Source organism: Myotis lucifugus, unplaced genomic scaffold (assembly GCF_000147115.1).
Source record: "Myotis lucifugus unplaced genomic scaffold, Myoluc2.0 scaffold_187, whole genome shotgun sequence".
NCBI classification, from domain to species: domain Eukaryota; kingdom Metazoa; phylum Chordata; class Mammalia; order Chiroptera; family Vespertilionidae; genus Myotis; species Myotis lucifugus.
Window position 1 is genome coordinate 747,218 of NW_005871235.1, and position 17,776 is coordinate 764,993.

General features: G+C 38.5%; 1 protein-coding gene across 1 annotated transcript in view; it reads right to left on the minus strand.

Moving 5' to 3' along the window:
• EYS (eyes shut homolog (Drosophila)) overlaps positions 1–17,776 on the minus strand; it is a 1,189,235-nt gene that overhangs the window by 166,811 nt on the left and 1,004,648 nt on the right. The window contains 1 exon segment of the mRNA XM_006096829.1: positions 17,114–17,334. Coding sequence (XP_006096891.1) covers positions 17,114–17,334 — 221 coding nt within the window.

Here is a 17,776-nt window from a genome sequence, read left to right on the forward strand (position 1 = left end):
GAGCCATGCTGGCCGGGTGAGAAAATCTCTTAATATCATGGTCATATGAAGTAAAAATCCAGAGAACACTCAGATGAGGCCAATAACATTGACCTCCTCAACCTGGGGCAGGCAGGTGAGATTACTGGATGTTCTTGGAGTGCAGATCTCTGGTGTTGGGCTTGACTTGCTATCGTCTGGACAATTTTACAACTTGGTAGGGCAGAGGTTAACTTGTAGATTTTTGTCAGATAGAGAGAGGACAATTTCTTTTCATGGAAAAATACCCTAAATGTTATAGTTTATTGCCCTATTGGGGATTACCAGTTATGTATCTAATTGAGCAATCTAATCTTAATATTGCTTCTCAAATATTCGTTATTTTCTCCCCCCCACAAATATTCTTTAAATAAGTTTTGATGTCTTACCAATTCCTTCATTAATTACTGAGTTAAATAAAACCTTGACATGCATTCATATAATATTTGCATGAGAATCATAATTTCACTGGTATAAATTATACTTTATCAGAATTGCTTGTCCACTTTGCTTTTCCTCATTACTTTTATATAAAGGAAGTAGATTAAAATAAAGACCAAATGAGGAAAAGCTCACAATGGAGAAGGAGAAAGGCAATGTCAACCCTCTTGTCTCAGGACTGAGGAGCGAGGCATCACCTCTCCAACAGCAAGATGTGCTCCATCATCCCATAGGTCATCTGTCTTGGGGACCATGCACGGCCAGCCTCATGGGTGTGAGGCCATTATAGCTGCACAGCAAATCATGTTCAAAAGGTGCTGCACCAGAAGTTTAGTGCTCTGACGTGTTGTCTTGAAATTATTACTATGCTATCTTTGATTTTGGCTTTTATAAGAAAAGTGGGTGAGACAATGGAGCATGTGCCCAGGCCCTAAAGTCCTGCAGTTTTGCCACCTTCCTCTGTCTCTAGAAAAAGTTCTCAATCACCTGTTTCCTTGCATCCTCCCCAGTGACCACTGTTATCTACACCCCTGACAGGGGCCTCGCTGTGGGCACTGGGAAAGTCAGGTTGGATACATAACACACCCCTTGTGCTAGACACAGGCAGGTCCCAGGTGCCTGTGCAAGTCTGCACTCACCCTGGGAGTATCCTCATGACTGGCGAAGTTTGGCATTAAATAGCAAATAAAACTGGGAGGGAGGGAGGGAGGGAGGGAGAGAGAGAGAGAGAGAGAGAGAGAGAGAGAGAGAGACAGACAGACTACCAAATACCAAAGAAAGTAAAAAGCTTTTTTCTCCTGCTTTTTAAACTAGGGAGTCTACATTTTCATTTTGAACTGGGCCCCACAAATTATGTAGCTGGTCCAGTGAGGGTGAGAGGCAGGGTTCTCAAAGACACACTTACACTGACTAGTGTCCAATCTCCACATACATGGAGTGACCACTGTCAATATACTAAGCCAATAAAGGTGTGAAAGATGGGTTTTTCCATTTTTCATTGATCCTCTAATTTTCACTTAGCTTCAAATCTTTGTTTATCATAATGATATGTACTCAGAGAACAAAATAAATCCCTATAATACTACATGAGATTATTTAAGGATCCCATAATAAGTACAGAGAATATACAGAATCATAGTAAATATTATTGTTAAATATTATTGTTTAAGTAATGCAGAAATGCATTAGGATATTCTTTCTGCCCAGAACTTATACACTAAAAATAAAATAAACTAAAACAATCCCCATGCTTTCCTTTAAATCCAAACTCATAAAAGGCAAGTTAGAAATACCTTAAATTTATTTTTCTAAGATTTTCATTGACATTTCCATCTTACGGATTTCATATGAAGAAGTTGTTTTTTGATAAGAAGACATTCAACTTCAGGTAGGGTCATACCAGTAGAGAGCACCTACCATATACCAGTTATTTTGAAGGTATGAAAGTAATATAATAAACAAGTCATAAACCCTATATACTCAGAAAAGTATTTCTAAATATATTCAAGTCAGCATTCATTTTGATTGCCCTCAATATTTAAATTTGATGATATACTTTTACACAAAACACAGTAGCATTGGAAGAGCCTTTAGATTCTTAGATATTTAGAATTAGAAAGGTCTGGGTGATCTTTGGTCAAATGCGAAAAGAAACTCAGGGAGGATATGTGCCCACATCCCATAGAGGAGTAGATCTGAGACTTGAGCTTAAGGACCTCCCATTGTTCTGAGCAGCCCCACCTCATTTGGAGGTCAAGTGTCCACTCATGCCTACAGCCCTGTGGAAGGTATACAGTGGTTCATCCTCTGTCCAAGGGAAGTTTACGGCATCCCAGACTACCAAACGTGACAAGGGGTGGTCCACTTTCAAGCTCAGCTGGGCACCGAGTGCCCTTTAGCCTGCCTGGTCCTGAGACAAAGGTTCTTCCTTCCACTTCAAAGAATCCCTGTTCTGTGCCTTCTTTTCTCACCACCATCCATTCCCCAGCCCAGACCTCTCTCCTTGGGAGCAGAAAGTGCCACTCTGCAATGGCACTTTGGGTGTAAATATCCATGGCTCAGATTTAGGACTAGCACAGTTTTGAGACTTTAATTTCTGTTTCTGTGTGCAAAGGTAGTTTGGGAAAAAAATAATCTTAAAGCATTTCTGAGAGAGCGAAGGGATAAGGAAATTAGTCTGGTGATTATAACTTTACCACATAGTTCTCATGTCCAGATAATTTCTTACCTGAACACAAAACTCCAATAGTTAGGCATGATTTTCAGTCAGCTGTATTTGTAAACTGTACTTGTCATAAGTGCTATTCATCTAGGACTGAAAAGAGAAAACTAAAGCCTGTGCAAGTTAACTCAGGTGTGAAGATAAGAATTCTTGGTTTTGAAGCATATTAACCTCAATGTATATTCCCAATTGTTGATGGACAATCTTCTCCTTTGAAAGTCTTTTAAAAGTAGAAAAAATACCACTCATTGGATCTTGTTTATATCATGTGATGCAGCATTTTCTTTCACTGCTTATGAGAGAGTGTTCTGTGTGATGTTAATTGTATTCCTAAAAAAATGTTTTTTTGGGGGATGAAATAAGTTTTCAATTTTCTATTAAGTAGAGTTAAAAGGGTTGTTTTCTGTAGGACTTCTTTAACATGTTGAAATACGTTGTGGCAAACTCCAAGAGGGGAATAGGCATTGTGACATTTTATGAATTTGTCTTAGAAAAATGTGTCCCCTCCTACCCTCTCCCCTCCACCACCCAAAGAATGCTTATTAGTATGTCTTGAAAAATAGTTTTTGAAAATCCAGTCTAGTTTAAACCTCTCTTCACACAAAAAATGAAAACAAAGTCTAGAGATGGTTAGTGGCATGCTTAAGAGTAAGGGCAAGACACAGAGCTCATGCCTATTGGACTGGTCCACAAAGATGAGGCTCCAGTTTTCATGGACAGCCCAGTCCTTAAGTGTAGTTCCCAAGTCAGAGAACTGCTGAAAATAGTTACCAAATCATTTAGTTCAGAAAACGAATTTTTCTTTTTCTTTATTTTTTTCTTTGGTGATGGAGCAAGTAGTTGACTTATATTGCAGAGCTCAGAGCAGAGAACATTGACTTCACTTCCAGAAGATTGTGATTTATCTTGTCTTTATTATCAGTGTTGACTTGAAGAAATCTCTTAACTCACTCATTTTCCCATTTGTGAAACAGAAATCTAAAGCTATGTTCCAACAATATTTGAAGTATTAACATCATTTTAAGATAAAATCACATCAGCACAATGCCACTGTATCATTTTCCAAAGCGAAGCCAGCACTTGGTAATTGTCAGGTCAATGGCAATCAGCAGTGGTAATGTCTAGAGAGTGCTTGCTCGGAGTCACTGTTGCATTTTAATGTCAATCAACAAGAACCCAAGTTACTTCCCAGTGTTTTTCCATCTAGTTTTTATATTGTCAAGTCTTTAACAAGTTTTAACTTTTGGCTCCAAATCACTTGAGGTTTAGGTAGGCGGGTAGGAACAATTTTTACTCCATTTTCTTAGAATAAAAGGTTAAGCAATTTTTCTAAAATAGACAAAATGCTAGCAAATGGTCCAGGAACAGAATGCAAGGCTTGAGAACTTTGTGTACTGCTGAACCAAAAGGATTGGTTTCTTTCCTTCCTAAATTAATTATTTAAACTCCTTGTTTTAAGCATTTTGCAAACCCAAGCCTGGGGATTCTGGATATCTTACATTTTATTCCAGCTTTAACTTTGCTCTATTTTCATTTTGTTTGTCAAGCTTCTCACACAATTTTAACAGTGGCATGCTTAATTATGTGTAAAAATCATAGTGATGAACACAATTTACTAAATCATTTTTTTAGTTGTATGAGTTCAATCTGTAAGTGGTAAGCCATGTAGATTTAAAATGAGAATAAATGCTTCTAGTTAAAAAACAAATAGGTTTAAGAAATAATTCCTTACTAAAAAAAAACATTAACAAATAGTATCTGAAGGGAAGCAAAACACTCAAGAAAAACATATTAGCAGCTTGTATTTTGCTTGCTTGTTCTTTGAAGTAGGGGGAAAAAACCCAAACCCTTAGTTTTCGATAAGAAAAGGAGAGGAAAGAACGTTTTCAGATGGGATTTGAGCCAGAGAGGTCTCTTATGCCCAGGAAGATCAATCAGGGTAAATGAGTTCTCCATGTAGTATTACCTAAGGGTAGAGAAAATTGAAGATGAGATTTTTCCCCCCCTACATGTTTGACCTTGCTGCATAAATATGATGTAAAAAATATGTGTGGAATTTGATAGTGGTCTTTTCCATTAGTCAGACCTTGAAACATTTAACTCTTTGAGGTTTTTCAGATTTGGAGTAAATAACACAATTTCTTGCATGTTTACTCAACTTGTTCTCATTTAAATATAATTGTATTTGCAATCATGACTGTAAGGAAACTGATTTGCAGAGAACCTAAATGCTTTCTGGCCTGTAAAAACAAATGCCCAACCCTCGTTGCTGCACTCAAGGATGGCAGTAATAAAAGTGGTTAGAGAATCAATTTAAACTGCATTTGTACTTTACTAAGAACCCCCGGACACTTACATTGGTAAGAGTCATGCTTTCCAAATATGTGATCCACTTTTATAAGCAACTGAAAACCCTGCAGCTTCAGTCACACCCTCTAAGCAAGAATAAACGACTCCACATCAATCCATTTTCACAAAACCTGGCACTTGGAGAATGATAAACAATAGAGGCTTCCGGTCAAGGTGGTAGCATAGGTAAACATGATATTCGTATTCTCCCACAACTACATCAAAATTACAACTAAGCTACAGAACAACCATCATTCAGAACTGCCTAAAATCTAGCTGAATGGAAATCCTATAACTAGGGATTTAGAGAAGCCACATGAGACTGGTAGGAGGGGCAGAGATGTGGAATGGGCTGGTCCCACATCCATGTGTGGCGAATAAAAACCAGGAGGACTATTTCTGCTGTGGAGGTCTCCCCTGAAGAGTGAGTGGTCCCAACCCCACACCAGGCTCCCCAGTGTAGGATTCTAGTGCCAGGAAGAGAAGTCCCATAAGTTCTGGCTGTAAAAAGCAGCAGGGACTGTGGCTGAGTAAGACAAAGATTGCTGGAGCCCTAGGGAGTTCTTTGTAATGGGCCACGGACTTACTGGGACTCACTCCCTCTGAGCTCCAGCACTGGGGTAGCATCTGTAAAGGAACCAGGAACATGTGGGGGGGGGGAGAGGGGGAGGGGGATGAATTGTTTGTTAGGCGTCAGGGCGAGAGCTAGAGGGACAGCTTTTTCCCAGACAAGTGCTGACAGAGGCAACCATTCCTTTCTCTCCCCACACAGAGCCAGCAGGTGGGTGCCATTTCTGAGTCTCCATCAACCTGGCTCACACTGTTTGCCCCACCCTGGAGATTCCCTGAGACCCTGCCCCACCCTACTTTTGGGATCAAGCTATTTCTAGTGGCTTATCCATACAAATGACCTGTCTTTTTTTTAAAAAGTATATTTTATTGATTTTTTACAGAGAGGAAGGGAGAGGGATAGAGAGTTAGAAACATTGATGAGAGAGAAACATCGATCAGCTGCCTCCTGCACATCTCCCACTGGGGATGTGCCTGCAACCAGGTACATGCCCTTGACCGGAATCGAACCCGGGACCCTTCAGTCCGCAGGCTGACGCTCTATCCACTGAGCCAAACCGGTTTCGGCCAAATGACCTGTCTTGACTCATGCTTCAGACTTTCCTAAAATCTCTAACAAGCAGCACTTGGCCTCAGCATGTCCTATATCTCTCGCTAAGTGGCCCCAGACCTGGCACTAGTAGCAGCTGGCTTTGGTTCACTGCTTGGCCTTGCCTGGGCACCTTCAAGCCCAGCCCAAGTAGCAGCCATCTACAGATTAGTTTGTAGCTCATGCTGAGTGGCCCTGGGCAAAACACAGGCAGCAGTTGACCTTGGCCTGCAACTCCTGGGAGGCTCCAAAGCCAGTGCATCCAGTGGACAGCTTCAGACCATGTTGAAGCATCAAACAACCACCTTCACAAGCTACACACTCAAGAGGCAGACTTGGTGGGGACAAGAGCCCTACTCAAGTAAGTACTGCTCTGTGGGGTGGACTTCTGAACAGCTGACCCTCCACGGAGGGTGATGGTCACAGCCAGTCCTTGCAGCAATCAGCCTGGGGGTGAATCCCTCTCAATGATGTGTCAATAGCAATCAAGGTTCAACTACAACAGGGAGGTGCAAATGGTCTATTGCTTTGGTGATCGGTGATCAGGGTGACTGTGCTATTGGACCCTACAGAATACCTACTACATAAGGCCACTCTACAAAGCCTGGGAAATGAAGCAGCTCTACCTAATTCATAGAAGCAAATACAGGGAGGCTGCCAAAAATGAGAGACAAAGAAACATGTCCCAAGTGAAAGAACAGAACAAAACTCTAGAAAAAGAACTAAAGAGAATGGATACAAGCAATCTACTACATGCAGAATTCAAAACACTGATTATAAGGATGCTCAATGAACTTAGTGAGAACTTCAATAGCATAAAAAAGACATGAAAACCATAAAAAAGGTCAGAAATGAAGGATATACTAACTGAAATGAAGAATGGTTTACAGGGAATCAATAGTAGAATAGATGAAGTTGAGAATCAAAAAAGTGATTTGAAATATAAGGAAGCAAAAAACACCCAACCAGAACAGCAAAAAGAAAAAATAATAAAAATTATGAGACTAGTTTAAGGAGCCACTGGGACAACTTCAAGTGTACTATCATGGGGGTGCTGGAAGGAGAAGAGAAAGAAATTGAAAATCTACTTGAAAAAAATAATGACAGAAAACTTCCCTAAACTGGTGAAGGAAATAGAAATACAAGTCTAGGAAGCACAGAAAGTCCCCAAAAATATGAACCCAGAGAAGGCTACACCAAGACACATCAAAATTATAATGCAAAAGGTTAAAGACAAAAAGAGAATCTTAAAAGCGGCAAGGGAAAAGCAGTTACCTACAAGGGAGCCCCCATAAGACTGTCAGCTGATTTCTCAACAGAAATTTTGCAGGCCAGAAGGGATTGGCAGGAAATATTTAAACTGATGAAAAGCAAGAACCTACAGCCAAGATCACTCTACCCAGCAAAGCTATCATTTAGAATTGAAGGACATATAAAGAGCTTCTCAGACAAGAAAAAGCTAAAGGAGTTGATCACCACCAAACCAGTATTACCTAAAATGTTAAAGGGTCTTCTTTAAGAAGAAGAAGAAAAAAAAGTTCAAAAATATGAAAAATAAAATGACCATAGTACATATCTATCAATCAACAATTGAATTTAAAACAAAATAAATGAATAATCAGAATAGAAACAGACTCATAGATACAGATAATATTTTGATGGTTCCCAGATGGGAGGGGGTGGGGTGATGGGTGACAAATGTGAGGAATTAAGAAGTACAAATTGGTAGTTACAGAATAGTCATGGATATATAAAGTATAGCATTGGAAATACAGTCAATAATATTCTAATGACTATGTATGGTGTCAGATAGATATGAGATTTATCAGGATGATCATTTAATAAGTTACATAATGTCTAATCACTGGATGTACACCTAAAACTAATATGATATTGTATGTCAACTATAATTTAAAAATAAAAAATGGTTTAAATACATTTATAAAGTTAAAACAATAAAACCTACTAATTTAGTGACATTTCAAAGTCTGTTAAGCATTGGCCATTGAAGTACTGGGTATGTTGTATTGTTGTATTTATAGTTTCATTGTCCATTCTCAACTTTTTGAATGTGTTGTTTGAATGTATCATTATTTTTAAACTTACAAATGGTCTTTTAATACAGAAATGTACCATTGGGATATATATATATATATATTATATATATATATTATATATTTGTTTAACATGCATTTAGAATAAATAATAGTAAATAATTTTAAATGTTTTTCCTTTAAATTTGCATATCAGTTTTTTTTTCAGAATAAAAATAGCAAAAAAAAAAAGTTAAACAACCATTTGTGACTCCTAGGCTATTTAAACCTAAGACTGTATTTATATTTATAAATGAAAAAACACATTTTTCATCATTTCTTAATGTTTTACATACTTGAAATTATCAAAAGCAAAGGAGTTTGGAGAAAATTACTACATGTTTTATTCATCTTTGTAATTCCATGCTCATTAATCACACTGCTTATTACAAAAGGGGTACTCTGCAAATGCTTGTGGTATGAGAGAAGGGATGGATGGATAGTCTTACAGACACACTAATCCAATTGAATCAAATAGACTTAGATTGAAATAATTTCTACAATGGATATTGCAGAAAAACCCAGAAGTTACCAAAATATTGTAATGTATTACATTACATATTATCTAAGAAATGAGGAGGTAAAGCATGCCTGTGTGTTTTTTTTTCTTCCTAATAATAGCATTGGCATGTTTGCTTTTCACATCTTGGAAGACTTAAACGGGTCTATTTTTCAGAGTACTGGTTTGCTTTGATCACCTCCAGTCTGCTAACCATTTCAGGAGCAGAGGGTAGCACTGAAGCAGCCAGACTCCTGTCTCTTGGTAATGCAGAAGGTGGCTGCTGCTCAGAAAAAGTTCAAAACCAAGAAATAAAAAAAAGGATTACTTCATGTTCTTTTAAAATTGTACTACAGTACTGTCTAGTGAGCCTGCTTAATGGTTTATAAAATTCTCTAGAAGAATGCATTTTTATTTGACTCACTATTTACTATTGATTAGCCCCAGTCTCTGTGAAGTTACATGATGAAGTGCAGATTTGTGACTGATGAGGATGCAAATGGTTACATACTGATAGAAAGACAACCCCTCCAATGACATTTGATTCCTTTGTAGGATGCTAACCTCTTTTGTCTCTCACCTAGCAATCTTACTTCTGCATTCATTCAGTGCCTATATACGCCAGTCTCTTGAATTCTCTTGGAATTAGCTTTACCACCAGCTGGTTCCTTTATTAACAAGATAAATAAATCTTTGGCATGCATTCATTATACATTTGTATAAAAGTCAGATTTATAATTTGTTGAAAATTAACCTATGACACTTTGCTTCAGTTATCTTGCCCGGACCCTGAGAAGACAGCCTATTGGCCAGAGGTTAAGTATAGATATTGTGGGACCCAAAGCTTATATAATTTCTAGTCCCTTTATAGCACAAAGGATTCAAAAGTATATATACAAGATATGTCTAAAAATGAATATCATTTTAGAATGAGAAAAGAAATCACAACAAATTACAAGGAAACTTGGAGATTCGGTATCTTTCTCTGAAATCTCTTTAGGCTCTTTACAGGAAATGCATACATGGAAATGCTTGCTGATTTCCACCTGGTTTCCCTTCTGAAAGACAATTTTGACAGACAGCCCACTGTAGCTTCCAGCAAGTTCCAGGTCTCAGAAAAAGAAAGGTGGGGGGCTGCTTAAGCCTCATTAGCTTCAGAGTAAAGGAGTTCTGCTACTGGGTGAGGGGACACGAACAGATAAGGAGTTGTGATGTCAACAGTTGAGAAAAGGAAACCAGAGAGCATTCCCCCTCAGACAACTGGGCCACAGAGTAGTAATCCTTGTGCAGGACTTGGTGAAGACTCACACATTCATGTGTCAAGAGATCCAGCCCTGAGCCCGTGTTGCAGGGAGAATACACGAAACCATAATGACACCAGTTATTTGAAAAACTTTGAGTCTTTTTCAATCAAATCCCTGCTGCCCCAAGATATCTCCCAATCTGGAGAAACTAGAAACAAGATGAGTGAAGAGGCATGAGGAAGGACACACCACTATCCTTCCTCATTGAAGTTCTTGAACTGGACATCTGTCCAACCAAGTAAAGGATTGGTGCCCATTAAACTGGATATGAGACAAGTTTTAACTGGAGTAGGTTGAACCAGATGCTTTTCATATGTGGACACAAGTAGAAGCCTCTGGAACCTGCATGATATTCCATTAAGGGAAAGTAAACAGAGATCCTACAGAGCATGTATGACATCAGTGATAGCAGAAAAATAAAACTATTATATTTGCATCCCATAAAGTTTGGGAGCACACTGACCACCAGGGGGAAGCTCCTGTGCTGAGCATCTGCCCCCTGATGGTCAGTGTGCATCATAGCAACTGGTCATTCTGGTCGTTCCGCTGTAATGGTTGCTTAGGCTTTTATTATATAGATGTTATTAGTCTATATGTGGTGGTGAGAAATTGATCTGAAATAGGCTCTTTTTGTCCTGGGTATTTAGAAGACTAGGGTAGACTGCTGAGCTAGATTGGGGGTAGTACAGCCTAGATACAGAGAAAGAACGGAAAGATCTCAGCAGGTGATGCCTAACTACATGCCACTGTGAAATGACAATGAAGGCAAGTGAACGTTTTGTAGGGGGTTGCCACTCACACAGAGCAGATGGAAAAGCTAAGACACAATACCCTAATTCTTTGTACGCTGCAGTACTTGTTACTATTGCAATTTCTAATTCAATTTATGGCCCCTACCTCATTTTGAAGTGTTAAATGCTTTGAAAACAAAATACTTCAGAAATAATAAAAACCAACTTGCTTTTTTATCAATGTCAAAAAAGATGTCTATAAAGTTAGGTAATAGGGAAAATGCACTGAAAGAAAAGAATGAAGGAAACGAACTTTTACTTTTATTCGAACACTCAGAATAATGAAAGTTCCCTAATGTTAAGAAATTCATGCATTTTTTTTCTGAGATTGCTAGTTACAGTTAATTTTATATGTCAACTTGACTAGGCCACAGGATGCCCAGATAGCTGCTTAAATATCATGTCTGGGTGTATCTGTGAGGGTGTTTCCAGAAGAAATTAGGATGTGAATTGGTAGACTGAGTAAAGCAGATGGCCCTTCCCGATGTGTGTGCACATCATCCAATCCCTCGAGGGTCTGAACAGAAGAAAAAGTGAAGCAACGTTGAATTTGCTCTCTGCCTGACTGTTGAGCTATGATCTCAGTCTTCTCTTCCTGTTAATGCTCTTGATTCTCAGGCCTTCAGAGTCAGGCTGAAATCTACCTACAGTCTTCCCTGGGTCTCCAGCTTGTGTGTGGCAGACTGTGGGACTCCTTAGCCTCTGTAATTGTGTGAGCCACTACCTTATAATATTTCTATATCTATCTATCTATCTATCTATCTATCTATCTATCTATCTATCTATCTATCATCATCATCTAACAGATAGCTAGCTAGCTATATTGTTTAATAGGGAAAATTTAAGTTGAGTTGGATTTTCCTGGTCAATTGATGAAATAAAATTATTTTACCCATCTGTTGCCCCAGTGTGGTAGTCTGCAAACCATGGTCCTTAAGCCAAATCCTGCCAGTCACCTATTTTTGTAAATAAAGCAGGAAAACAGCCAGGTCCATTCATTTATATATCTTTAATGGCTGCTTGGGTGTTACAATAGCAGAGCTGAATAGTTGAGATACAAAGTCTAACATATTTGCTATCTGACTCTTTACAAAAAAGTTTGCTAACCTGTGCCCCAGCACATGGAGGACAGCACTGGTTAGTGATGAAGCAAAGCTATGAGAACAATTAGAGGCACAGAAAGCACATTCATTCACATGCGGAATTACTGACTTTCAATACTGGTTAGTGATGAAGCAAAGCTATGAGAACAATTAGAGGCACAGAAAGCACATTCATTCACATGCGGAATTACTGACTTTCAATGCGGGATAAAAAACATTAATCCACACTCAGCGCCTGATAAAACCAAGGCTAAGTCTGAAATTCACGTCTCAATAATTATTGACTATAATGTCAGTGACATAAGTTTCTAGAGCAGTGGCTGTATAGGATATATTCCCAAATCTGGTGCTCCTTTTTGATTATTGTTTAACCTATTTTAAAACATCTAGCACAGAAAGGAGAAAGTGATTTAAATATTATCTGTTTAACTTGCTAACCTTCTGATGCCCTTTTGCAAACAGCTTGTTCAAAGTCCATAGAGCTAAGCGAAATAAGCCAGTCAGAGAAAGATAAGTATCACATGATCTCACTCATTTGTGGAATATAATGAACAACATAAACTGATGAACAAAAACAAATCCAGAGACAGAGAAGCATCGATCAGACCATCAAACCTCAGAGGGAAGGTAGGGGAGGGTGGGGGTAAGGGGGAGAGATCAAACAAAGGACTTGTATGCATGCATATAAGCCTAACCAATGGACACAGACAACAGGGGGGTGAGGGCATGGGGGGTAGGGGGACAATGGGGGGGGATAAGGACACATATGTAATACCTTAATTAATAAAGAAAAAAAAGAGAGATTTGGATACTCAGAATAACTCTTCTGTATCACTTTATAAACTGAATTTCCTTACATGCAATTTGGATTTCTCTGAAATAAGCAACCACAGGGGTTTGAAAGTTCCAGCACAGATTTATAATGAAATGAAAGATTGAATTATGTCCAGAAATGTGTGATGGCATTCAAAGAAGAATGACATTTACTGAAGTAATACTTCCCCTTAATACTCTTCCACATGAAATTTGCCTTCTGTAAGCAGATTACCTTCATAGACAATGTAGGGACAGCACTTAATAACAGTGAATTATATCAACCAAGCTACTAAAATTAGTAATGACTTTGTTTATAAATAGCTATGTAATGGTACTTTATTTTGTGAACCCTGCAGTGTAGCTCTGTGTACTGAATGCCTGTTAACTTACTATCTTCCTTTTGTTTAAAGCATGCTTCTTTAAGGTTATCTCTTAAACCACTATTATTATTTATACTAGAGACCCAATGCACAAAATTCGTGCAAGGGGCTCAGCCCTCACAGCCCCAGCTTCGTCTGGAAGGTCATTCAGCTGTCCAGTCTAATTATCATATTATATTTTCATTATTGTAGATGTTGGGAAGAGTAGGCATGCATTTCCAGGAGATATGGATTAGAACGTTCAAGTGTATGTGTGTGTGTGTGTAGACTGAAAAAAATTTGCCTCTCTTAAGGTTCTTATGTACCTCATTAGGAGGCATTCCCCAATCTTTAGATGAAAGTCTGTGGACCAGAAAAATTAAATTGTTACGAGAAATTATTATTGGCATTTTCAAGTAAAAGCAACATGCACACGTGCTATAGGATTAAACCATTAGAGCCTCTATATCTTGAGACAGGAAATCTGATAGGTAAAAGAGCTTCTTATCTTTGTAATACTAACTCTTTTATTCTGAACAAAGATAGCCTATTATTTTAAAAATAAAACTGTAGACCTAAAAAAGTTCCTCCAGGCTACTGTGTCCATTCCCTTTGGATCCAGAAAGGCTGAATATTAATGTATCTCATTTAAATTGCTCTGCTATTTTGAAAGCTGTCTTGAGTCCAATCTCCCCTTTGGGGAAAATAGGAATAGAGAAGGGAATTTAGAAGTCTGCCTGGCTTGGCTCAAAACTGATATGGCATCGAAAGATGCCAAGGTCGAGAAGGGTTGGAAGAGAGTTTGGGAGATTGTGGAGAGATCCATTTTATGATGTGTCAGCCTAGAGAGGAGAAGGAACCTTTGGCTTTATCCAACAAAATAGATGGCAAGTGAGTTGCCAAATGCATTAAGTCAGTTCAGATTCATTTGCCAAAGTCAGGATGGGGCTCACTAGCACAACGTTTCTCTAGCTTCCTTGGCTGGAAAACTTTACACCACTCACTGTAGTCCAAGTATGGGTATGTGTCTGCTGGGGGCAGGGTGCTGGTCATGGTGGTGGTTCTTTGTGATCAACTTCTTGGTCTGAGGCTGCTAATGGCCTCACTGCTGGAGTGTTCTATGTGTGGTCAGGTTCAGATGTTTTACACAGACCAGGGAAGAGTGACAGATAGCATTTACATTCTGATGATCTTCCTGTGGCCCCATGGCCATCTGTGCTCTTGTATTGAACCTTTGATCCCATTCATGATGGCTCCACCCTCATGACCTACCTCACAAAAGCCCTACCTCCCAAAATCATCACATTGGAGATCAGGGTTTCAACATATGAAATTTTTTTGGGGGGTGTGGGAGAGAGGCAAAAACATTCAGTCCAGAGCACCTACCTCAGATGGCCTCCTTTTCCTTCTTTTCTACTTCTTTTAAATTGCTATACTACTCACTCTGCTCCCTTCCTAAAAAATTCCAATGTAATTTTTCTAAAAATGTTTCCTCACTCCCTTTTCTTTTTGTTTTCTTTCAGTAATTACATGGCTCAATCTTAAACTCTACATAGTTGCCCTGAAATCTGTGTGTTTGCCCCGACCATTGGTCAACACATCTGGATATCCCCATTTGGATGGTCATCTGGCTCTTGAGGACAAAAGGCCACACTGAACTCATCCTCTTCCCATTGTTTTTCCTGTAATTATTCCAGCATTCTGGTTACCAGGTTCAAAACTCAATAATCATTCTTTACATCGTCCCTTGGTTCCAGGCCTTTGATGATTTTTTCAGTCCTGTTGTTAAGATCCCCCTGAAATGCCTATTTTTGTTGTACTGGAACCAGCCAACTCCAATGCACTGTGGTTTTGGCATGCAGAGACATGCTTTAATGGAAGTCATAGTTGCCAGGGACCAGCATGTCCTGTGTGCAATAATGCAAGGGGTAATTTATGGGAGTTAAGCACTGGCAATAAGATAGAAATCATGTTGTTCATAGGATGTGAAGAAGCATTTTATTTGTTGGATACACAACTGACAAGGGGCCACCCTCAGCTCCTCGCTGGTTGTTGGCTGGACTCCACCTTCAGTGCCTTGTCACATGGGCCTTCCCCAAATTGCTACATGCTTTATCAAAATCAGCAAGAGAGAGTATCCTTCCAAGATGCAGCTCACAACCCTATGCAACCTAATCATGGAAGTAAATGATATCCCATCACCCTATCCAGTGGTCGGCAAACTCATTAGTCAACAGAGCCAAATATCAACAGTACAACGATGGAAATTTCTTTTGAGAGCCAAATTTTTTAAACTTAAACTATATAGGTAGGTACATTGTTATTAACTTAATTAGGGTACTCCTAAGGCTTAGGAAGAGCCACACTCAAGGGGCCAAAGAGCCGCATGTGGCTCGCGAGCCACAGTTTGCTGACCATGGCCCTATTCTATTGGTTATTCTGTTGGCTAAAAGTAAGTCAGGGGTCCCGTCCACACTGAAGCTAGAGGGGATCATGCAAAGACTTGAACATCAGGAGAGGGGGTGACAGGGACTGTGAGAGAGTCTGCTGACCACATATAGCAGGGTTGGGGAATATCCAGCCCGTGGGCTGTATCATTTGATCTGGCCCTGCCAAGGCAGGACTCAAAATTTCATAAATCTAAGAGCTTTTTTCATAGCAACATTATTTTTAAGTTGATAATTTTGTATGGCCCATATATGGTGTCATAAATATCCAATGGTCTTTGGCAGACAAATGATTCCCCAACCCTGACATATAGGAAGGGAGGAAACACCACTCTTGTCACTTCTATAATTCTATCACATCAGTGGTAAAGCCTCATTGACAGTATTTATTTAGGTTAAATGACAAATATTTCAGATATTAGAAAGTCAGTAGAAGCTTTCTTCCTGTTTCTTCACTTAATTAGGCAAAAATGAAAGTTTTTCTACAGGGTTCAGAAGGTTGTCTTACTGGATAATATTGAATTATTATTAAAAAATAATTGCTATTAATGAATTCATTATACGTTCCTTTGTTCCTTACCTGCCATTTGGTTCTCTCTCTCTTTCATCATTTTCTATTCCATTGATTACTTTCAGAGCCCATCTCTTCCTACCATTTTCTATCATACATTTTTTAAAATAGAATTTTCCTCTTTCCTACACTATGCATATAGGTGTTTACTTTATTGAAGTCATTAATGACTTGATAGCTTCCCCTTAGAGTCACTGAAGTGAATTAAGGTATTTCCTGTGAGACTTGGTCAATTTCTCCTTGACTTGAATTATCATAATCTGTACATGTTTCTGCTTCCATTCTGTCATTACTTATGGCCCTGAAATAGTTATTTCTCAAAGGGTTGAGGAAATTTGGGATTATGTTCTGCACTGTCCAAATGAGACTCCTTCAGGGTTGAGTCACTTAAGACATTTTAGTGGAGCTGAGAGTAATTTTAATTAAGATCTTAAGCTTATAAACATGATGAATCTTTACTAGAAGGAGGAAATATATACATAGGATTGAAAATAAAATGAATAAATAGATATAGGTACTTTTTCTCAACCTCCAATTTTAGAGATGTACGTAGATTTTTTAAAGATGAAGCAAAAACAAACACAATACAAATTAATACATCAAAACCATTATCAATGAATAATAATCTCTCATTTATATTTCTAAAAACCAGAACACCTTAGTAAACTTACACGTGGGTCCATTTAGAATTGTCAAAATCAGGTCCAGTTACCTAGTTATTTTCAGAGGTCAGGACTTTCTTGCCATTGGAGCCATGATATAAAAATTTCTTTAAGCAAACAAGTGTCTATCACATGTGTGCATCACCTAGAGGATGCATGCAAGAACTGGGATGTTCCAGACCTTTATTTCTATCACCCAGATGGCAATGCTGCTGGTGTGGTTTTCTTAAGAATTTGGAGTTTTGCAATTTAGGTTAGAGATCAGGAGGCTAATACTAACCTGATGCAGGTGCCGTTGTTGTGGCATTGATGATGAGCACACCAAGGGACGTGGCAGTTCTCAATGTTCTTTCCACGTAGTGCTTCATCAGTGATGAAGAATTCTTTGTTGTTTACTTGAAGCTTTCCAATGCAGCCCTTGAACCCATAGATATGGCCCACATTCTTATGAATCTTAGCATTTTCAGGTATATGGCCAAGGAACATTGATTCCAAATATACCTATAGGAAAAATAGCAATAAACAAACATCTTCTTATAAGGTGTTAGATTATAGGAGAAGGGCGTAGGATATTTTGTTCTGTAATTGCATAGTCTTCTATGTTAAATAGGTTTCAATTGTGGGATAGTTTTGTCAACCCACATAGTAGGAGGTAAGGTACATTTACTTTAGAAAAAGGCCCTTATTTTATATTTCTTTGTATCTCTCACAATAGCTAATAAATTTTATTACAAAAAATGGGAATTTGACAAAACTTGATTACTTTGAAATGTATTTTAGAACTCAAGTGTATGCTTTTCAATGTGAACATTATCAAATAATAACTGATAAAGAAAATTAAACCTTGTTATTTAATTATTAATAGAGATTGAATTGTGCTACCCCAACCCCTGATTCATATGTTGAAGTCCTACCTAACATCCAGTACTTCAGAATATGACCT